This window comes from Sinohyriopsis cumingii, chromosome 8 (genome assembly GCF_028554795.1).
Source record: "Sinohyriopsis cumingii isolate HCF-2022 chromosome 8, ASM2855479v2, whole genome shotgun sequence".
Lineage (NCBI taxonomy): Eukaryota > Metazoa > Mollusca > Bivalvia > Unionida > Unionidae > Sinohyriopsis > Sinohyriopsis cumingii.
The window spans coordinates 25,476,474-25,502,061 of record NC_142968.1 but is presented as its reverse complement, the minus strand read 5'-3'; the positions used below and the strand labels follow the sequence as shown (position 1 = coordinate 25,502,061).

The 25,588-nt window shown below is 33.9% G+C and overlaps 1 protein-coding gene across 1 annotated transcript in view; it reads right to left on the bottom strand.

Moving 5' to 3' along the window:
* Positions 1-23,280, bottom strand: part of LOC149793164 (conserved oligomeric Golgi complex subunit 8-like) — a 69,608-nt gene extending 46,328 nt beyond the window's left edge. The window contains exons 1-5 of the mRNA XM_089967091.1: positions 23,181-23,280; positions 12,659-12,730; positions 7,639-7,763; positions 4,595-4,698; positions 487-658 (exon numbers count right to left, since the gene is read on the bottom strand). Of these exons, the coding sequence (XP_089823217.1) occupies positions 487-658; positions 4,595-4,698; positions 7,639-7,763; positions 12,659-12,730; positions 23,181-23,247 (540 nt within the window). The 5' untranslated portion in view covers positions 23,248-23,280. The remainder of the gene's footprint in view (positions 1-486; positions 659-4,594; positions 4,699-7,638; positions 7,764-12,658; positions 12,731-23,180) is intronic.
* Positions 23,281-25,588: the final 2,308 nt, after the last annotated feature.

Below are 25,588 nucleotides of genomic sequence, written 5' to 3'. Positions count from 1 at the left end.
GACAGATCAGACATAACCAAATCAAGATGACCCCCTCTGCATGATGAATAATCAGTTATGTTTTTCAAAATATCCTTGGCTAAATTCCTTATGAATGCATAGTGTGATCTGATTTCACCTACCGTTGCATCATCAGCCTCCTTCTGTGGTGTCATGTTACATAATAAAAATCTTTTTGGGTCCTGCATATGATCAACAACACCCATTAAGTACCTGACAACATTCCTACAAGAACAACACATGCACAGAAAATCACATGAGGAGTATATCAATATATCAAAAGCATACAAGTATTTAAACCTATAGTTGTTTCAGTAAATCTGCATAATGCATCATATAAATGAGAAAAAATATACATGCAATGTACACTTGCTTCTAAGTTGTATCTAACTGCAAACTGCAAAGACCTAAATCTGCTAGAGCAGGATCTATGTTGTCTGCAGTTGGACTTTACATTTATAAGCAAGTATATACAGTAAGCCTTACTGCAATGACTGGAATGTTGGAATGCTTCTTCTCCAATCTCTTGACATGGCAAGCAAGTTCCAGAGCCTCATCAAAGTAACCATTCCGAACACAGGTGTCCATTAACTGGGGTACCTCCAGGACCTCAAGAAGCTGTGTGTGTCTCTGTAAGGTAAGGCTGTTCATCCGACGACTTTAAAAAAAAAGTTGAAAATAATCAATTCGTTATTCTAATATTTTCGAATGCAAAATGTTTAACATAGATCTTAATGTGTACCCAATAGGCCAGTATTAATCATATTTCAAAATACAGTTCACCTTTCATCGATTTAACGCAGTTTGTTGTTTCTGTCACATGATAAACATATTACATAAAGTTGTTTATTTCGTAAGTCGAAACACCCCGACTCATTTTTTATGCTTCCATCATTAAATTATTTTAATCAATCATTAAAGTTGTTAACCATTTTTGAACAATAATTTTTTAAGTATTGTTCAATAGTTAAACAATTATTGATGAAAATTTCTAGCCAATGTCATTCTCCAAGGACGTGTCTTAAAAACTAGTCTTGCAATTCCATCCAAAAATCTTTGCTAAGGTTGAAATTTCAGATCCTCTGGCAAAATATAATCTGTGGATATGGAAATGCTTTGGATTTCATATGTACAAAGAAAGCGATAAATATACTATGAAAGAAGCTAAAACTATTTGCAAGTTTTGTAGACACATTATCAGGTATTTATTAATATTTAATATTTATTTATAAACTTCAGTTGTTGTTGTTGTCAATCTTTGATGCCTACAAAGGTAAGCCTTTACAGTCCGATATTTGCAGATGCTTTCAATAACAAATTCAGATTAGCAATCTGGATCTATTTCATTTACTAATAAAATTTAAGCTTAAAATCTAATAAAATATATTTTGAAATCATGTCCCAAATGAGAGTGTATTCAGTACTGCTGGGGACTTTTCAACTGCCAAAAGGGCAGCTCTCAAATCAGAGCATGTTCATATGCTCACTTTTTTTAAAGAAGAATATTATTACTGAACTGCTTTTATGTTACCAAGGCTAGTAACTAAGACACTAAGGAACCTGTGAGTCAAATAACTTTAGATTAAGAAGTATTGTTTTTTTTCTTTGGTTTTTGTTTGTCTTTACTGAATATTCATGAATTATTATTATTATTCATGATATGTATCATACTTACCATTCCTGTATTCGTTATAGCCCTACTACAGATATTACAATGACATATGGCTGATAGATAAAGAGTTTGGAAGATTACTACAGATATTAATTTGGACATATGGCTGATTGAAGAATTTTAAAAATCACATTGTAATTATTCAAGTGAATCTAGTGTTTTTATGTTCAGGCACATGATGTTATGATACGGACAGAGAGAGAGAGGGAGGAGAGAGAGAGCGCACATGTAGACCATCATGACTAAACATGATTAATGTTCATCATGCTAAATGTCATTTACTTTCATGCTTTCTGAATAGTAAGTCATACACACACTGCAAAAATACTTGTACCAATGCTAAACTGTAGTAGTCACACTGCAATATTACTTGTACTAATTCTGAACTGAAATAATCACACTGCAATAAAAACCTGCACCTATGCTGAACTGTAATAATCACACTGCAATAAATACTCATACCAATTCTGAACTGTAATAATCACACTGCAATAAATACTCATACCAATTCTGAACTGTAATAATCACACTGCAATAAATACTTGTATCAATGCTGAACTATAATAATCACATTGCAATAAATACTTGTGCCAATGCTGAACTGTAACAGTCACATTGCAATAAATAATCACACCAATTCTGAACTATAATAATCACATTGCAATAAATACTTGTGCCAATGCTGAACTGTAATAATCACACTGCAATAAATACTCACCAATTCTGAACTGTAATAGTTACACACTATAGAAATGTTCATATCTGATATTAACATCTTATACTGACAATGGATCAATCATCCAGTTATAAAGCAAATGCTGACTGGCTCATTGTTTAGTTAAAATTAGTATGGCGGTCTTACAAAGGACTAATCTGAGAGGACAACAAAAAAAGAGGAAGCATCATTTTAAGAAATATTCTGCATTAACACTTCATGATACTGAGACTCCTTTGAAGCATTAGTTTAGGTGGAAACAGTTTAATCTTTTAGTTATACATAGCAGAGTAATCAAAGCAGTTATCACGACAGCTAAACTTGAACTTCACTGATGGTGACCACTGCTGCATTTACAAACTTCCATTTCAAAGCAGGTGTATTCTCATTCATAAACAACAGTATTTATATAACAGATGTCAACAACAATGGATAGAGACAAAAGTTTTGATTTTATTGTATCTATATTGAAAACATGATCCTAATTCCATTAACTCCAAAAGCAACAACTCTAAAATTTCAAAACCCCCTTCAAAACATAATTACTTTTGGCATCCAAAAACATTAGGTAAAACAGGTATTTCTCTAAAAGGGTCCTACTGATTAGAAATCAATCGACAAAAGACAGCTTGTAAAGTTTAAGTGGATGATGCTGTTTCTCATGTTTGCTTTGTTATGATGATGTTCTGATTACACACTGTAATGCAGTAGAAATTAATATCAATTTATGGGGTGTAGTTTACAGACTCTGCAAAATGTACAAAAACTGTTGTTTTGACAGTGATACTAGGTTCATGGTTTTATAAATTTTATAAATGACAGCTTCCCCTGGGCAAGTTGACTGGAATATTGAACATGCCATTGCAGATATGGACAAATGGATTTGTAAAGTTTTGAAGCTGATGGTTGTTCCTGGCAATTTATGACCAGATTAAAATTTAAATTGTTATTGCCAAAAATTGTACATAAAATCTGGAATGAATTTAGTTATGTTTCTTTTACTGCTTTTTGTGAGATACACAAGGGAAGATGTGCACTATATATAAATATCTGAGTGGCCTTTAGGATGTAAAATTTGTCAAATTATTAATGATTTTTATTTTTGTCCTCATCTGCAGTGACATCATAATCATCATCATCAACAATGATTTTCATCATCAAAAACAGCATCAGCCTATGAACAATAATGGTAATCGGGAACACAAAAAAAAGAAATCAATCATATGCAAAGATTCATTGGTTCAAAGAAACTCTTCATAATCAAAAAATCATTTTACTCTTAAGTCTAAATCTACATAAATTCTGATTACTTATGCCATATATATTTAATTACAAGGCGAGTCTATCTGCAAGCAATACTGACACTGATCTAACATTGTATGAAGTACTGGCAGGTCAGGGTATAAGTAGTTATAAGTAGTTTGTTCTACTGATTACTTCTAAAAGACTAATATGCCCAGATCTGTCAGTGTATTATGTGACAGCAGATCTTGATCTATGCAGGATGCACAGATTATGAGAGTGTGTGCAGAACTTAAGAGTATTCTTCATAATCTAGGTTGCCATGACAAGTTGTCCCTGAGGTGAGGTGTGTGTGTGTGATTTGGATTTTAATGTAGCTTTAAAAAATTTTCAGTCATATCACTACGATGTCCCACCCAATCACATTATCATGACACCAGGCCAACCATTCCTAACACTAACCTCTTAATGCTGAGCACCAAGCGAGGCAGCTGTAAGTACTATTTTTGTAAGACTTTGGTATGACTCAGCCAGGGATGGAACCCATGACCTCCCACATCCAAGGTGGATGCTCTAATCACCAGGCCACCAGAATGGTCCATGAGGTAAGGAAAATGAAGAAACAACCAAACCTATTTAGGCATTCACTACCACCTGCACATGCCTTACAATACAATGTTCAGAAAATCTGTTAACACTTGTAATAAGCATGAAACAATATAATAATTAAGGGTGAAATTAGCTACAAATTAAACCTGTTACTTGCCTAATGAAAACTATGGATACTAAATGCAGGGAGAAAATTTAAAAGTTGATCTTGTAACAACTAGTAACATTTTCTTGGAAACCTGCATATATATAATACATACATAGGCTTCAATTTCAACTGATGATTTTAGTAATAATTCACTCAAGTATTATTCAATTTATTTGGTGCAATAGTATATTTCTAACTTTATTCTTACCTAGAACTTATCTCTTGTGCTTTCTTCAGAACTCTGTTACAATCCTCTGAAAACTTGGGCAACTTTTCTAGCAAACTTCCTACATGTTTCTCGATGATCTGGAACTAGATGTATGCAGAAATGCACAATTATTTTGATGACAGTGCACTTAAATCACAAAATATGCTAAGAATCCTGTTCAACCTCAACTAATTATACATATTTATGACATTTTCAACACAAATGCATCATGACAATTGTATCACAAATGAATAAATTTCTTTTTAAAGGTATCCAGACGTACATATCAAAAGCACTAATAAAAATCTTCCAATTTACAATATTAAAAACTTAAGTTAAAATATTCTGAAACAAACCCTTTGGTTTTGATGTGTGTGTGTGTTGATTTTTAATGTAGCTTTATAAATTTTTAAGTCATATCACTATGATGTCTGCAGTGTGAGAGTTTATAGTGATGTCTAGCACTAGGGCAACATGCCACAGACATCTAGCATAATGTCCCACCCAGTCACATTATGCTAACACAAGGCCAACCAGTCCTAACACTAACCTCTTAACGCTAAACGCCTAGCGAGGCAGCTGTTAGTACCATTTTTATAAGTCTTTGGTATGACTTAGCTGGGGTTCGAATCCGTGACCTCCCCAATCTGAGGCAGATGCTCTAACCACTAGACCACTGGAGTGGTCCTGGTTTTAATGAAAATAATCAAATAGTGATTGATGACAAAATATGGGCACTGGGTTTATTTAATTTTGTCATGACTTTTACACATCCTAGGCAGGATTTGGTTGCTGTGGGAACCAATCTCCTGCCATGTTGAAATAAAATATACCCATTACCCATCCACTGAATGTCTCCAGTCCACAGAAAGCAGTGATCTTAAAATGTTTTGAATCAAAATTTGTCTTTTCCATTTTTGTTCTTCTTCTGCCTTCCTTTTACAGCAGTATTTTTGTTATAGCTACATCTAGCATCTACATGTCCCACCCAGTCACATTATCCTGACACCAGGCAGCTGCTTGTACAGTTTCTATAAGTCTTTGGTATGACTTGGCTGGAGTTCAAATCTGCAACCTCCCACATCTGAGGTGGATTTTCTAACCACTAGGCCACCAGAGTGGTCCTGGTTTCAACAAAAATAATCAAATAATGACTGATGAAAAAGTATGGGCACTGGGTTAATTTTGTCATGTTTTTTTACACATTCTAGGCTGGATTTGGTTGCTGTGGCATCCAATGAATGTCTCCAGTCCATAGAAACCACTGATCTTTAAATGTTTTGAATCAAAATTTGTCTTTTGAATTTTTCTTCTTTTTCTGCCTTCCGTTTACAGTAGTTTATTTTTATAGCTACAGATGTATATGTTGTACTGATGGAAGAAAACACATTTTGAAAACCAGGTTTAGCTAGAATGAATGATATCAACATATTGAATATGTTATGAATTTTACTTCTGGCATACTTTACTGTTATTTTTTAATCTTTTTAAGTGAATTTTTACTATTTTTGTATTGTTTGAAAAAACATAAATAAAACAAAAGTTCTTCAAAGGGTGTGACACTCTACTGGCTAAAAAGAATTTTTCAAGAATCCAGGATAAGACAATATCTTTTCTTAACTGCTGAATGTTGAAAGCATATTTGTCCAGAACCAATATTTAATTACGGTATGATAAGTAATCTGATTATCTTACCCGATGTCTGTTTCCGGATGTCAGGTTTTTGTTACAGAAAGAAGTATTGGTTAAAGTACGTGCACCACTAAGGTTATTATTATATCATTAATGCCGACGATGTTCAGGAAATGGAGTCAACAATGTTTTGATAGAGCTTTGGACTTCACACTGCCAATTTTTTTCTTTTTAAATTGATGATCATAAGCAGATGCAGTTGTCAAGATCATGACATGCTCAGATAGAAATGGGGTCAGCAATGTTTCGATAGAGATTTGGGTTTTACACAGCGGAATTTTTTTCTTTCTTCCATTTTTCTTTGCAACTGACAATAATGACTGGATGTAATTGTCAAGATCATAGCATGGTCAGAAAGGCTAAATATAGATTTTATGGATCAACACACACATAGAAATTAACCTTGAACAAAAGAGGGAACCAGACAAAAAGACCAAAATGTCATGTGATAGTACATGTATCACTTCCTTTAGAACAAGGCATTTCGTTAACAAAAGTTTCATCTGCAAATTAAATTCAGTTCTGTTCAATTAGCAACATAGGAATAAATCATTGCAAAACTTTAACCTGTCATCATGTAAACTTAGAAGAAAAAAAGTATAAGTTATTCGACTTGATGACAATGAGGAGAGTTTACTTGCCGAAAAATTTTGTTGGGAGACTTAAATAAACAAGATCGTACAAGATAAGAAGAATATTCTGTAGTAGTGGGAGAAAGGAGAATTATTTTAAATGCAAAACAATATATGTACCAGGATTTAAATAACATTTTTGAATGGTTTTGTAATGCACATGCCAACAATACCCCACCCACATTTCACACCTAAGAATAAAAGCTATTCATTTATGTTACCTTGAAATAACTCTGTTTTTAAGACAAGAACAATATTTTAATAATTAATGCTACTTTAAAATGAAGATATTGTCTGCTTTAAGTTATAAGTAGCTTTCCTACTAAACACACATATATACGCATACACCTCTCATATAGTACCCCTCTGGAAAGGCCACCAGTCTTACAAGGCCAGTTTCCCGATGCAGTGATCGTGTAAGAGGGGAACCACTGTATTATCATCGGGACCAAAAAGTATAAGTTATTCAACTTGATGACAATAAGGAGAGTTTACATTCCAAAAATTTTTGTTGGGAGACTCGAATAAACAAGATTGTACAAGAAGAATATTCTGTAATAGTGGGAGAAAGGAGTAAATGGAAAGAGAATTATATTAAATGCAAAACAATTTATAATCATACTGTTTTTACAAATTTAATTTAATTGAAAAAATGTAAATAATATGAAAATTTAGTGAATTACATGTATTATTATTATTACAAATTTAAACTATGGTTACATCTTCAAATATTTCCCGAGAGCACTCAGCAGTCTGGATAAAGGTCTTGTAATGTTGGAAAGCCAAGTTCTGTGTTTCCTTCAAAACTTGACTTTTTTCTTCCAGGAGACGATCAGGTTCTCCAGCTGAAAATTTAAATTAACACTGAAATAACAGTGGAACCTGTCCTGAAAGGTTACCTAAGAAAACTAAGAACATAATCTCTCAACACAGATGGTCCTCTAATAAAGTTTTCTTTGAGCATATCAACTCAAATGTTGCAGTTTCTTTAGACTGATGGTTCTTTAAAAGAGACAGTATGCTTACAAATTATCTACCATTATGTACTTATATGTCACTGATTATGCAACAATTTATAAATACACTAAGACTTCTCCTTATGACAAGTTTTGAAATGAGACCACTTCCCAATTACAGAATCGCTCAGTGGTTCACAACCTTTTGAGTATGAGGACCCCTTAAGTTCAAAAAATTGTGTGCAGCCCCTGACTTACAACTAGTTGCACTTTTAAGATCCCTTAGAATAACCCCAAGGCTCACAGGTTGGGAACCGCTGGAATAGAGAATACACAAACCATATCATTTTATACATATGTGAAATGAATAAATATTTTAAAATAGTAATGGAGATATTTCATATTTTATAGCTCCAATTGTTTTTCTTCAAAATTTGCAATCAGTTCATCTGTTGATCCATAACATAAAAAGTTATCTAATAAATGTGTTAATTTTCCAAACCTTCAAAGACATTATTGTGTTCACATGCAACATTTAATATCTTCTTCAGTCTCTACAGTTTTCCATGCTCTAATATAACATTCCTGGATTAAATAATCACATCTGGGTATTTACTAATGAGTAAAATTTTACCTAATTACTCAAAAAGTACTACAGTTCAAAAGACTTCAACTTTGTGAATGATCAGTGAAATTTACACCGATAAACACGCAGCCCTGATCATTTAATCCTTATAATTCTGAATTTGTCCTCCTTTCTATTGTCAAATCAGCAGACTCTGTCAACAAAACAAGATTAAAGGTACTACCCGGTATGCAATTTTTATTCATCACAATCTTCATGTAGAACCAGAATACCTAGCCCCATCTGTAGCCAAGCGTGATTAACTCTTGTACATTATCATAGATTGGAGTGCTAGAAGTGATCTGAGGACCTTCTGTCATTCTGTATGATTTTCTCCCCCTTTTTTTTTTTTTACCAGGCTACTATTTTTTCAACTTTAAGCTTACATTCTTCTGTTTTAGCATTTATTGTTCTTGCTTTCTAGCCATTTCAGTATTACATAACAAAATTCTGTCCATTCTTAGTGTGATCCCCATATGACCATGACCTTCAATAACAAGTGGTGAAACACCATCAAATAAAAAATGCAGTATTTTATTATGAGTGACTCGTAAAGCATACCATGTGCTTTTGTGGGTTACAGGGGTGAATGCTGGGGTGAAGGAAGGATTGTGCAATTAACTTGTTTGAACTTATGAGATTATATCTTAAATCAGGTGTTGGGGATAGGGAAGATTTGGTTGTTATTATCTTGTAGGAAGTTGATATAGGCAAAGCAGGAGCTAAAGTGCACTGGAAACATATTTGTAAAAAATTCTGTATCTGTATCATGTGACCATTTGTATCCAATCATTTTGCAGAAACCTTAGTCATTTCATAATAATTGGAATTATTATCAGATAAAACAGCATTATCATAGTCAAAATTAGTGTTTTACTTTTACTTGGTTATATAAGTTATATAACCATTTCCACTGCTTGACTATACCTTTGAGTTTTATAACCATGTGAGGTCTGGATATACACGATAAACTGTATCTGGCTTATAGCTTTAATTATCCTGTCAAAGCAATACCATTGGTTTTTATCACAAGTAAGGTTTCAATGTACACAACAAATTGAATGTGGTTCAGAGCTTTGATTTTTTCCACCATGGGTGGCTTACATTTGTACAACAAAACCGTCAATGCACTATGAATCATGAGCTTTGATTCTACTCTTCTGACTAACCATGAGCTGATTGTACTCTTCTGAACACCACTGTATTAAAATAAATCATTAGCTTTGATTGTACTTTTGTAAGCACTAGTGTATTATTCAGTATCATGAGCTGACTGTACTCATCTGACCACCAGTGGCTGCAGATAGTCCAGCTGATCACTGTTTTTTTGAAGTCCACATTGTTACTAAAAAAATATAGGGGTGAAAGTAAGATATTTATTTGAAACAAAGATTATTTTACATGCTAGATCAGATTTACAAATATGCATCTGTCCAACTTCATCACAAGAACAGAAAAATATATGGGAAATATTACTGTATACACCATTCTAACCAAATCATCTATAGTGATGTAATGTATAACCTCACTGTTCAATGAGGCCACTCATTGACTGAAGTGACTTCATCTTGTCCAAAACATTCACAAGTGTCTCTTTTCAGGTGTTAGTGTATTATAGTAAATATCACACAGTTTATTCTAGTTTAGTTCTTCCGTTTGTGTTTTTGAAGTCTCAACATCAGTTATGTAGACATCACCAAGATGTTCTTGCATGCCAGAACAACAAGTACCTTTATGTATCATATCACTCTGACCAATGTCAGATTTGAGCTTCTTGCAAACTGATTGAACATCCTTAGCAGCAGAATTGGCAGACACACATAACATGACTGCCCACTATCACCCACAGATGAGTGATCAGCGTCATGTCCAGCCTCCACTCTAACAATCATTTCTGATGCATTCAGCAAAATTATGGTAAAGATTTCATACTTTCATGCATCACTGAGGAAAGGTAAGGCTTTAAAATGTGGATCCAAAGCAGCAACATTGGTCAGAGTTTCTTCTTGATCAGTGTATCTGTCCTGAAGATCACCAACCCAAGTCCTTTTCATCTGAGCTATTACTATGTTGGAAAATACTGTCAATAAGTTTGCAATGAAGAGGCATGATAAAAGAAATGGTTGGAACTGACTCAGCATAAAGAGTGGTTGTCACCACTTTTACAGGTTTTAGACAAACCATTACCTCATCTGCCAGGCAAATGTCATCATCTCACGATGTGTTCGAATCTTTCTCTTTTATTTTAGCAAGATCTTTGGATCTCAAAACGGCAATTACTGTTCACTGCATTTCAAGAAACCTTGAAATCATGTCATAAGTACTGTTCAACCAGCTATAAGCTTACGATCCAGTAGACCCAGCAATTCAGCCTGGCATCTCAGTTTAGCTGCTGAAGTTGTACTTAGGTGGAAGAACCCAACTATTCGACAAATCCTGCTGAGGAGAATTTCACTGCGTCTGATCTTGAGACACGTTTGTGCAGGGAAATTAATTGTATCTGCATGACACTTGATGTGAAAGTTGCATCCTAAAAGAGTCCTTGCATTGTCTATGCTAGATGCATTATCTGATACAATAGGTGGTATGGGGACATTATATTTCCCATTCTTTGAGGGCTTCACAAATCACAGCAGCTATGTTCTCACCTGTGTGCCCTTCATACATGGGCCTAGTTTGAAGAACATAGTTTATCAGCTTCCAATCCATATCAATGTGAGTTGACATGATGGTCAGATATGACTGAGTCAACCTCGATGTCCAACTATCTGTTGTCAATGCAACCTTCTGAGCATTTCATAGGTCTTCTGTTACCAGTGCCATGATTTGAGCATATTTTTAAGGAATTATCGCCTCTGAAAACTGCTTTCTACCTGGAACATTATATCAGGGGTCAAGTGTATGTACAAGGTCTCTAAACTCTGGTATGATAAATTGGCACACCTTGTCACTTATCTGTAAAGCATGAGAATGGGAGGGGTATTTTGCACCAATGAGTCCTGGTAGGGTTCTCTGGATTGGTTGTGATGTTTTAGCTTGAGAAAAATTGGAATTATCTTCACATGATGAACTCGCATTAGCAAGGATTGATGATCTACTGTCTGTCATCCAGAAATTACATTTCCTGGGATGGTGCTTGTTCGTATGGTAGGTTAGATTGGTGGTTTCACCGGAGAACTTATCATGAGCCTCACATAGTCTGCACACACCAATTTCCTCATCAATTTTCCCATCCCTTGTACACTTTCTTAACACAAAATAAGTCCATGTGGCAGACTGTGCTTTTGAATTTTTCACCAGGTCATACTCAGCCATGCTTGAACTACTTGCAGCTCAAGGTCAATGTCAGCTAGTTGTCAATGTCAGCAAGATGCTTATTTGATGACAAAGAGAAGTTAAAGCTTCAAAAGGATGAAGACTCAGACATGTAACTTCCAATTACCCATGCAGCAAATGCCCAGGAAATGAAATAGAAATTACTGATACTAATTACTGGAGGCAAAGGTATGGAATTCAGTAGGTAATTGTCAATCATTACTACTATTATATGTAGTGATATATGGCAAATATTAATTTATAATAATAACAGAGTTCGTTGGATACTTATATAAAATTTTACGTCAATATCATACTATATTGATATAAGAAAGTTATATCATGATCACTGTATCGTCTGTTTAATACCACAATATACCGGTATTTGATATTATCATGCACCCCTAAAACTAAACCCTGGAAATTTCAGAATTAATGGTTCCAAGCACCCTGAAAAGATGTAAATGGATCCCAAATTTTGCCAGAAAAAGGTTAAATAGGTCCCAGTTTCTTTAGGTGGCTGTGGGCTAAACAATGCCTAAGGAAGGAAACTCTGATATGGAAAATACAGTTGATATTAGATAATATCATACTCATAAGTGAACAGAAATTTGTTTTTATACATATTAACCAGTCAATATTTCATTTCAATCCCCCTTTTTATATCTATTCTTTATATATCAATTTCCACATACTAAACACACATTTCCACAGAAATACTTATTTGTATATTCACTTATTAACTTTCTTCTTCTATTTCAATATGCATACTCTGTTTTTTAAGTTCTAAACATTGTCCACCCTAAAGCTTGTAACACAGTATTATTACAGTATTATTTCTTACCTAATTTTTCTAATCCAAAGGAGCTCAGCTCTGACAGATAGTGTATAAAGTCCTGGTTTTCCTTCCATGAATCTGCAAAGAAAAACAAAGAATGCAGTAAGGTGTTCCACATTATCTAACCACTACTGATTTTGGGATGTTAACATGTATAGCCCTTTACTATAATTTCACTTAGGGATAATTATGCTCTATAAACCTGACAACTCTCGAGGGTTTTGATATGATTTTAAATAAAAAAGACAAGTGCACAAAACATTGCATATGGATACTCATACAAGAATAACACTTAAGCTTGCAAAGTACTAATGGAGGACAAATGTGAAACTGCATGAAAGAGACATGTTGCCATGTTTTGCAGGTCTGTGCTAAGAACAAATCAACAGGAAATTTGGAATAATTCATTGTATCACCTGCTTCACTGGTGCATGATCCAACAAAAGTCCCTCCATAAGACTAATGCCCTAGTGAAAAAAAGAGATTTTTCAGGAATCCAAGACATGTAAATATCTTCTGCATTTTTATTCTTTGTAGCTGTTGTGTACAGAAACCATCTTAGAGATCCATTTGAAACTCCAATATACTAAATCTGGTAACAAAAATATTTTCTCACATATTGAAGATAAAATGTTTACAAGATACATGCAAGTACGAACAAAATTAATTGTCATGATTTCTGACCTTCAACAGCATGCTCCATTATAACATGAATTTGGATATAACACAATCATGGCGTGACTCCTGAAATTTCATGTACATCTATTATCTTTAGCATTTTGGGGAAAGAGATAACATATGAATTCTAATATAAGACGATTGTAGCATGGCTCCTGAAATTTCACATATGTGTAATTTTCTCATACATGAAGAAATATTTTTTCTTCCTAAAAGTACGAAAAATAATGTGTAAAAAGATTATTCAGGGATTGCAATGGACTTTGCCAATGTCACAAACTCCTTTTTTTTTTCTTACAGGCAACAAATACACCATCTGTCAATATTTTGTGTGACATTATTGGCTGTTAAACTTTATCTTGGGTTTGGAGTAGAGAAATTCAGAGGTACCATCAAAGAAGTCACAAACTTGATATAAAATGCACTGGAATCTATGTACTATTATTATCCAAACAAATTTTTTGTTCATATCGACAAGCCATCTTAACAGTGCATTATTACCTCACAATCAGCTTATGCTGACAACTGGCCTGAGTATGGTATGCTGTGATAACACTCCAATAGTCATGCAATCAGGACTGGCTACAATCAACCAACATATCAAAACAGGAACAGTAACTGCTACAATCGACCAAACTATTTTTTTTGTCGGGGTATATTTTTTTAAAAAGAAATTAGCCATTAATTCCTTTCAAAAAATGTACCCAGACAAAAAATAGTTTTGCTGATACTTTAAAGAAAAGTGATTACCTCTGAAGCAATGATTCTTCTGTATAAATATGTGCAAAGCAAATGAAAAAAATGTCCCAATCAATGTTCTACAATTATTTGATGCTTCCACTGCAATAAGAAATGGGCTTTTGTTTGGTCCTCTAAGGCTGTCCTTTAGTGGTGACTTCAATAACACATCAAAAGAAAGCCAACTACAATCTTCAATAAAATCAAAGAACCTTTCATCAAGGGAAGTCAGTCAGCACCAAACTTGAATAAAAGCCATAGAATCTGATGGAGTGTTGCATTTTCCAAAGTGAGTGGAACATGTTTACTGTACCATGAAATTTTCCTTTTTGCTGGAGAAAAGTTTATCCATATTATCACAACCAATGGCCGCATAAACGCAAATCAAATTTTCCATCTTTTAAAATGACATATCTCGCCGTTAAGTTAAATGAAGAGAGAGTATCTCAAAAAGATGTTTGTTAATCTATTTACTCTGTTCACATTTCATTTCCTCATGAATAGCCTCATCCCCTGAGTAGCCTTGGTAAGACAATAGCTGTCTCCAGCTGACCAAAATCTAGGCAAATTTAAGATGTATAAGTAGCATGTAAACAATTATATCCACATGCTACTGGTAACAATATCATACAGAACCGTTCAGTGTCAATTGGATATAGATCAAATGATAAAATAAGGACTACCATTATTTTAATATATGTGTTATTTGTGTTTTCTAACAGGATGTGAAAACATCATTTACACTTGAAATCAAGGGTTTTTTCATATATATGTCTCTAGCACTTAACAGATTATGGATTGTACTACACAAATTTAAGCTGTCAATATAGAAGTGTATTTCAGACAAGTTTGTCTTCATTTAATCAAAAGCATGTACTTTAGCACCCGTTTTTATTACCCCTCTTACTGGCCATTTTTTTTGGTACTTGCACCATTTTCTTCAGCTCACTGACTTGGTTGGTTATAACACACTTCAATCTATAACATGGTCAGGTTCTATGGACCCCAACCACCATGTTAAAGCTGGGTCACACTGCAGATATACATGCCCCCCCCCCCCCCAGTTGGATCGATAATATATGTTAATAAAATATCAATTTAAGTGGCATCATTCAAGGTATTCAACTGTTATATCCGTGAATTGAATTTGATAAAAACTGATTCATACGTTTTTGTATTATCATGATCACAAGCTAGCAAACCAAGAAACTTGATTTGACCTTTGACCTTAAATCGATGTTACAGTGATAAATATCAACTTGTTTCTTGGAATGTAACTAAATACATCAACAGAATCATTTTATATTTAAACCCCTGTGCTGACAAGTTTACTGGTGTACAAAAATGCCAGCAATGTCCTATGACCTGATTCCAAGGTCAGTTTGGTTGTCTAGTTTTCACCAAATTCATTCTGAACCAGTGAAATAATAATACATATTTTAGTGGAAACTCAATATCAATGTCATTATACATGGTAAATGATAACTAAATTTGTATGATGGCCACTATGATGACATGTTGGAGGTCAAACAGGTACATTTTAATTCCAAACCAGTTTCCAACTGCCTTTGAGAGTGCTTTAATGACAATCTTAGGTCAGGTCAAATAAAAGGAGAATTAGTCATAAAAAGATGTTCACGATGGCAATCAAAGCATTCATTTTGAACATTATATCAGCATCATTTTATTATATCAATACTTAAATACTGCAAGAAAATAATTGTGTTTAAATGTTCTGTTTAGAAGAAATAGCTGTTAAAAGATTTTTCAAAATCTGTGAGGTCATTTTCATTTGGAACCATCTAAATCTAGTGAAAAATATTTTAATGAAAACCCCATATCAATAAGCCATTCCTTCAGTAAGAATAGCAAAGAACAGATATTAAAGATGGCCATCATTGCAGTGCACCATTTATAAAAAGGACCAACTAGATACCATACAATTTCTTGTAATGAAAACCACCTTTTGACTTATGAACCTACTCAAGTGGAGTAGCAATAAAATGATTTTCAAACTGGCTTCTATAGTGTCCAAGGGCCACCATTTTCATTTAGAACCAATTTTACATCTTGAGAAGTGAAAACTTCCTGTCAATAAGACTATCAATTCAGGAATCACAGCAATTAAAGTATGCACACAGCCTTTGAGAGCTATTATTTCAAGAACATCTGAAAAAGTTCTGAAAGACTTTAGTAGTATTTTGGCTTTCAGAAATGTAACCTTCTTGATTGTTACATTGTTAACTACTGGTGACATGTTATCTGACTTAACTGATTTTATTTATTTCTTCATTTGTTTTGAATAAGAAAACTTCTTAATTGAAAAAGCCGTCTATTTTCTGTTCAGTTTTAACATCTTGTATTCCTTCAAGTTCAGTTACCTTCCACCAGTAAAACCATTTTTTTAAATTCAAGAACTTTTTACAGCAAGCCCTCAAATTTGAAGTTTTTCAAAGATGTGCAAACCATGCATAACAAGAACTTAAGATGGCCACCATGGCAGACATAATGCATGCTAATTGGCACCATTTTCATTTATAACTGAGAAGATAGGTCTCTTTTGCTGAAAATTCCACATCCATATGACTATCTCTTCTGCATAAGTAGCAAAATGAAGATAAATGCCACCACATTGGATGTAAGATTGCCACCATTTTTATACAAGACCAACTACTATATACTTGCTTATAATATGTCTAGCTGTAAACTGCACAGATCATGATCTGCTGGTGCATGATTTACATGTGAACAGGCAGCATGACACATATTCAGGATTCATGACCATCATCTGTCATCCATTCTATGACTAGCTATGTTTAAGCAATGGGGGAATAACTCTAAACAATTTTTCAAAAACAACAATGGACCCAGATTTTCCATATACATATAGGTCTATTTTTGCTCCAAAGTTTACATGAAATTATGATGCGAGGTGAAACCCAAATATTGCTTTGCTGGCTTTTTTAAAATGAATTTAGTGCATTATGACATGAGCAAAAGAAAGGAAGTGTCTGAACTGCATCTGATCCTCTTAATCTGCAAAATATGTGCTCAACACAATTTTGTTTTGAAAAACAGAACAATACGAGACCTTTTTCTTAAAGCTTGTTAAAAGTTTTTAACTGATGTACCTTTTCTGACATTGAGTTTTTAATGCAGTTTAAGTCCAGCTGGAATTAAGTTACACTGTCAACATGGCTGTTTATGCTGAATTTCATTTGGCAGTAAAACAACAAAAATTGGTCAAATTTCAGGATAAAATCAACAGATAACAAACAGCATTGTTTCACAACTTTGGTTGATAAATATGTAAATTCAATAGAAATAACTCATACTGTAATAGTCATACACTTTTAGGTTGCTTTTATGATTCTGATAACTGCTAGTGCCACCTACAAAGTTGTGAATACTTAGTTACCCTTGTGCCATTTTAATTTAATATGGTATTTTCAGGAAAAAGAATGCTTATCATTGTAACAATTAACATTTTGTGTTTTAACGTTTTGTTTCTCCTAAATTATATGTATATTTAAGAGTAAATAAAAATGAAGCAAACTCTAATTTACCTTTGAGTACAAGGAAAATGTTCTGTTTGCATCTTTTATTCTTATCTGTAAATGCCTGAATATTGCATAGTTTGTTTCAAGGTTATATCACAGCTGAAAGTAGTCACTTCCACTGATAGATTTCCGCTATTTGGAACTCTGTACAATAAGGGTACCCATGTCTGTGGTTGAGGTGTGCAGAATTACTGGTATAACGCAGTTTGTTTCAAGGTTATATCACAGCTGAAAGTAGTCACTTCCACTGACAGATTTCCACCATTTGGAACTCTGTACAATGAGGGTACCCATGTTTGTGGTTGAGGTGTGCAGAATTACTGGTATAATGCAGCATCTTTTTTCAGTGGTATGTACATGTACTCTTTCAATGCACCAGGTGTCATGCTAACTGGAGAAATGGGTGACTAAGTTGCCTAAATAATGTAAATTTTGTCTTCTTCTGTTGGGAAAGCAAAAACAACTTCATCCTATGATTTTTTACGTGTACACTGAGACACTGAGTGACTGTAGTTATTGAGATGTTCCCTAGCCTTAGCCAGGTTAGTTCCAATGCTGTGTTGTAGCTCAAAGCAAAATGCAGCCATCAAGTATGTGGTGTTGATATCAATTGAATCAACAAACTCTTGCACATTGACAGGCATGTATTTTGATAGATGACTGACCCTTAACACATTTCTGAGTAAGTGAGCAACTAAACACCTACACTCGCCTCAGACAGAATTCAAATTTTTGTTCCAAACTATCAATATCAATATTTTAAGGACACAAGATATTGATAAAATATTTGTTAATATTTCACTTTGATCACCTATTAATTTCTATTCTGCAAGAAGTAAATGAAGAAAGAAAATCAGTTAAATATTTGCACTTCACATATCCGTTGTTTTTACGTGACGTCATAAAACGTGTGTACTTCCATATAGGCCATTTTGATTCTCCAGTCATGCAAACTGGCACCTAACAACATTGTTCTTTGTACATAATTATGAAGGCATGTCTGATTTTGTGCGAAAGGATATAATAATATATCACATTCTGTTGTGCTTGTCAACTGCACGAGACCAAATGCATGACTTTTCTCCTTTTTTAAAAATGAAACACTGAAATTCAATCTGTGTTTTCTTTCATAAACAAACAGATCCATCAATAAACAGACGCATAAATGATACATAAACAAGCAGAAACATGTAAACGATTTTATATTTACATGGGCTGAAATCAATCATCTGGTTCTAGTTTAAGTTAAAAAGCTAATCATTAATATATAATTTCATATAATCTAAAAGCATTTCAAGAATAATCAGTTTTGACATTCAGTACAAAGTCATGCTCTGTAAGGCAAATGTTTCGTTTTAATACACTGAAGATGAAACTTCTTTGAACGAGTATCGCATACATTTAACATCATCTCCACCACAAACAGAATATCTGACAGTACTTATTAAAATTATTTGTCAGCTGTCTAAGTCACAAGCACATGTTTTCGCGAAAAGTATTTGTACTAAAAGTTCTGGCATAATGCACAAGCTATGAAATTTAATTTCTGGAACTGTTATTGTACCCCGAAGATCACTGCCTGGAAATACTCTTTCAAGGTGACAATCTTAGGAACATCATACAAGATATATTGATAAAAAAAGACAGAATTGTCTGTTTGTGTAAGAAAATAACAGCATATTTATTTGATAGCAATATGCATGATTACGGTTCAATCTCATTTTCTTTCTTTCGATATAAGACTGGGAATTTACACTTTAATTTTTATTTTCATGCTATAGGGGCACATAATTTCAAGTATAATCAATGTATCATTTTGATTAAGTAAATATCCTTATCGACAATTGCATTAGATTATCTTGAATATATGTGATGACTCGTGTTGATAAAGGTTTGTTAGGGACTCAAAATGGTGGCCCAAGGTACACGCTCATTGCATTGTGGGTATTTGCGTACACAATCATGACGTCTGTGAAAACAACCCATACGTTACACTGTACAAGTAGCAACAGGGGATGCTGCTAGAGGGCACTGGCGATCAAGATTAATGTTTTCTCAAAATGTCAACCTCATTACACCCGGTACTTTCTCCGCTTTAATATGTAAAAAGACGACATTATTACATCCGAATGTATTCATGGTTGAAAGGTCAAATGTCTATATCTATATTTAGCATACATGACATTGGGCCATTTCTACAACTTATTCAGCCGAAAAAAAATGAAAACTGAATTTTTCAAAACACTGAAAAACTAAATAAGCGAACATATATACTCACCAACGCCTACTTTTTAAATACTTTGGAATTCTTTTTACGAGAATAATGGTAAGATGTGTGCAAATCTTTGCAGAAAACCCACGAATTACGTCTTCCTGGCACAACAATATGACATAATTTGGGTTAAAAAACACATGAATACTTGATTGTATGAAAAGGCAGACGTTTATAGCAAGGAATCGGATTATACAGATGTACTGTCCTTCATTATACCAAGCTTATTACAAAATTTTTGTACAACTTTTGCTGTGTAATACATTTTCAAGGTTAGAGACTCAACGGGAGTATCACTCACTGACTCAGTGATACTAGACGTATTGATAATATGTATGTGATTGTGATCACTGAGATATTATCAATGTCAGGTCATCTGTTCTATGTACGATTCTTATCTAGCGACACTGGTATTAAAATTAAAATATTCATGTTTAGTAGTGTAAAAGTTCAACTATTTTTCAGAATTTTAAAGAATAAAAACAAATTCATTTAAAATTTTCATGCCATTTTTTGTGATCATCAATATGAATATTGTCATCATAAGGCAAGGAATAGAGAACGTATCTGTAGTATTTCTCCATTTAAACAAATACATAATCATAAATATTTCTTGAGAACCAGCTCAGTGCCAGTTTCTTCTCTATCTCTGATACCACAACTGTCTTTACTTCATGAACTATGTAATATTGCTCAAAACATTGGTCAGAATTATTATAAAAATATCGCAAATACACTGTATAGGGCATCCAAAATTTAATGTTGCACCATCCTAAGTTGACACTAGAGAAATCCTGTCTTACTGTAATGAAAACTTAATGGAAAACCTTTTGTCATTGATTTTATATTATAGATATGAAAACTGACCAAATATATCTTACGGTAACTAAATTCTAAAATAGCAATTGTTATTTACTAAATTGTGAATTCAGATCAATGTATATATGTACAAGAACACTGTAATGAATATGCACTATTGGTTTTAAGAGTAACATACAATTTCAACTTGGTGTGACTCATGATTATGTTATTTCATGCAAAAATGTTAGGGGGCATGTGATAAAAAGGCACATAAAGTCTTCAGAAATACCTGGAACATAGAAAAAGTGAACTTATTCTTAAAGCTTAATGTTCCCAATACATTTATATATAACCATACATAAAAATATGCAACTTTCAGCATGAAGTAACACGAGGTCAAGAATTTTCAAAAAATGACCAAAGACCAATATTAAAAATGGTGGACGGTACATGTGTTTGAATGCTCCCTGTGAATTTAATTGAAAAGATATCATAAAGATGGGTTCATTTTTTTAAATCTGTACACTCAAATTATGCAGAAAACATTCCATTTTTATATATTCTACATTTATGAAAAAATCATCCCCTGTTGCAATAGTCTGATAATACAAACCTGTTTGTTTGTACCCCCCTACCGATTTAAATAATGGAAACCTTTAATGTGATAAAAAGTGCAAGAAACTTAGTCATTTCACTCATGATTTATAGTTTCTAACCTGACTCTGAGTGGAGTGGCCCTAACACCGTCATCATTTGCGTGCTTCATGCTTAACGGAAGTTTCCAGTGCAATAGACGGACATGCTCGGATCCATTTCCAGTTTCTGGACAAGTCCATTTTCAGCAAAGGGGTGTATCACGACTACTTATGTATAGACATAAGTCATCTGCTTCCGATATTTACAATGTCGAATTAAGCAAAGGAAAATGACAACTACGCTTTTCATGTGGATTTAACAAGCGGTTTAATTTCTATGTTCATGTATGCAGAGGGATATAATTCCAAACTCTCAACGTTATGTAATTTACGCAATTATTTTGCATTTGCCTAACAGGATGAACTACATCATTATGTTGTCTGAAGGAAATAAACTAGCCTATAGTGTACGCAATATGGTGCCATGTTAGTATGTAAAGTCCATTAAGCATGAAATGGTGCAGGGGATGCAGCAGTAGTGCCATTCTGGTCTCAGTCAGGTTAGAAATTATAAATCAATGACTCAATTGACTTAGTTCTGTGCAGTTTTTATCACATTAAACGTTCTCGTTTTTGAAATCGGTAGGGGGGGTACAAACAAATGGGTATGTAGAGTCAGACTATAGTACAAGTCAGAATGCGGATTTCTTATGGCTATATAGCTACGATGTCATAGCCTCAACTTGATTTGTTGTGGTTAAGGCTATGAACTGATCCCATATCATGTAATGGAGCAAAAAAAAATCATCACTAAAGTCAGAAAAACAAACAGTGTAGAAATCTACTACATAAGTATAATCATGTTGTGAAAGAAGTCTGGTTTATTTTGAATTTATTAAGCCCTTACACGATAAAATAAATTGGCATGGTTACACTAACCTCACCCTGTCTGCTATGACAGATAACGCGAGACTCTAGCTGTGACCCCTTTTCGACGTAAGGATTGCCAGACCATATTTGGATATTCTAAGCTATGTTATTATCAATCAAGTGGCAAATAATCGCTTCTTGGTGGAATTTCAAAGTTGCTGATAAACGGTATTTACTTTTAGTGTGCAGAATTTCTGACTCAAATGGTGCCAATATTTTACTACAATTTGTTTACGTTTCCAAATAAGGCGTCAATGTCCTTATATGGCACACAAACAAACGAAGCTGAGAGCGGAAGTAATCATTATTTGAACTAATATGGCGGACTATCTAAACGAAAATATCGGCTAAAAAAGGTAAATGAGATTTTACAACTATTTCTACAAAGATTTTCGATACTTCCGGTATTAAATAAGAGGACTACTCAATTTATTAGATTTTATGCAAGGAATAAGTTCGAAGTGTTATTATTATGCTAAAGGAGCGTCGGGTGTGAACCACACCCGGCTTGCTCCATTGACACGTATATGCTCATGTTAGTACCCTGTCCACGAGGTAGGAGTAAGGGTACTAATATTTGTACTAATGGCCATATTGATTAAGATGTTCTGTCGGCGTTATTTTCAATAAGAATAAAGGCTGCATTTCCCATGCTGTGTATCAAATTTAAAGTTTTTATCAAGGATATTATGATATAGTATATATACGATTTATTGGCAAACTGTACGCAAAATACGAGCCCCTGTGGATTTAACTGTGTTCCTGCAATTACGTCAACTTTGGAGTGAACCTATCAATTAAGCGTTAATCATAGGCAAACATTAATTATTATTTTGAATGAACCTAACTAAAACCGAAAAAGCTTCCTATTTGTGATTTAAAATTTCTTAAGTTTTAAAAATATATTCTAATACCAGGAAAAGAGTCTTTAAATATCGCTGTCAAGATGCTTTCATCTTCCACGTCTATGCCGGTTGCCATTTTTAAACCAAGCTTCTAGATAAGGTTTCTAAGCCTTTCTATCACATTGATCAATATCTAGGACGGTGTAAGATTGAAAATGCGGAGAACTCGCCCTGGGAAAACTCGCCACATGGCGAACTCTCCCCAACGTATATGGAGAAATCGCCCCAGAGTGGCTGGAGATGTCGCCTCATTTGGTTGGAAAAGTCACCCCAAAACCTGTCACCCCGATAATCTTTTTATAACATGATTAAATCATCTTTTACACCACCTAGTGGACGTGATTCTTAGTTAGATTTTTATATATAAGGGGGCAGGGTCCAGTTTTTATGTACAAATTTAATGCCGCAATCAGCGACCTAGTATAAAAAATCATAAAAAATCAAATACACAAGTGAGGTCAAAAAGGTCCATATTTTTAGATACCTATATTAAAACAAAGCATAAGAATAGTATTCACTTGACCAGAGAAGTCAATGGCAGTTCATAGCAGAAGAGGTTTATGCACCCAACCCCTATTTTATACCTGCATTTTTCACATCCAAATGCCATTTTTGACAGCATGTAGTGCTCACAGTGCAAACGCAAGCCCTTTCCCTGGATGAAAATTTTGAAAAACATTGTCTACTAAATAGTTTGATGCAATTCAGAATAGTTGTCATCCAAGCCGTTTTTGAGATACACGGCTTGCCTTGAACCCACGTGTCTACTGCTATAGGAGGCTAGCTCTTCTTCCTAGCCAACTATTGGTATTTCACTATCAACATACTGCAGAGCAACTATGGAAGGTGTACATGCCAGACATCAATTTCAAGAACAACACAAGCCCAAAACACCTAGTTCACAAATATATCCATATCTATAAATAGTACACAATAATAGCTGAAAAAGTCACACCATAGCTTGAAGTTAAGAAATTTGCCAGGGGCCAATTTACGAAACTGGACCCTGCCACCTTAAGGATTTGGCTCAAAATGGTTTATGTCAAAAGTTGTGTACATATCACATATTTAGACATTATCTAGTACAATGGTATAAAGGTAAACTTTTTGTGCACAAAACTAAAAATGGTTATATGCTTTTAAAAAAGTTACCTCTTTGCGGCAAAAAGCACTGCATTATTTACATTGTGAATTATGACTGACTGCATTTCTTGAAAGATTTCAAATTGTTTGCAACCTACAATGCTCTTGGTCTTTGTTTACCACCATAGCATCAGTACAAAATCAAAATTCCTTTACAATGTTTCATGAATGTCAAGAAGAGATCTGGAAGTTATAAATTTTAGGAGGGAATAACAGAAATGCTATGTTAGGTGTGAGTGACAGAAGTGAAAAGTTTCTCTAAACTCTTCTAGCAAACTTAAAGAAATCACACATTTAAGTAAATCATGTGCTTTAGAATTACTCTTAGACTGATATAAAAGAAGTGTATCCTAACTTTTCATTATTATTCTGGAGATGCATCAACATACTGCAGAGCAACTATGGAAGGTGTACATGCCTGACATCAATTTCAAGAACAACACAAGCCCAAAACACCTAGTTCACAAATATATCCATATCTATAAATAGTACACAATAATAGCTGAAAAAGTCACACCATAGCTTGAAGTTAAGAAATTTGCCAGGGGCCAATTTACGAAACTGGACCCTGCCACCTTAAGGATTTGGCTCAAAATGGTTTATGTCAAAAGTTGTGTACATATCACATATTTAGACATTATCTAGTACAATGGTATAAAGGTAAACTTTTTGTGCACAAAACTAAAAATGGTATTATGCTTTTAAAAAAACATCATTGTTGTGTCAGTGTATATTGTGGGGGGGGGTAATCGCAACACAAGTCTAGCTAGTCTGGAAAAGTCAAAGTTTAATCAATTAACATTAGACAATGCTGGAATATTGATATACTGATGTGTAGGACCCTAAAACTTACAAAGAGTGACATATCAAACAAATTCATTGATACATAGCCAATGAAATTGACCATACATATACAAATTACTCAATACAGTTTAACAGAGAAATTTCTTCTCAGACACCAATTTACTTACAACTGACTTTAATGTTTTCTGGAGTTTACAAAATCATAGTAAATAATAAGATAAGGTATAGAACAAATATTTATAGTGGAAAATCCAGTTAAAGGTAAAAAGCATATCACCGGCTTGGCTTTTGATAAGCACGTACCATAAAACAACTGCTGAAGCTAAGTCTGTCCGTCAAAGTCACTCTCTTGTGCACTTAGATCAGAGTGAGTATCTGGATGAGATTGAAGCTATTGTTTCTTTCAGCATGACTAACCGATTAATCCTAATCTCTTACTATGCAAACTGACACCTGCAAAAAGAAAAGAA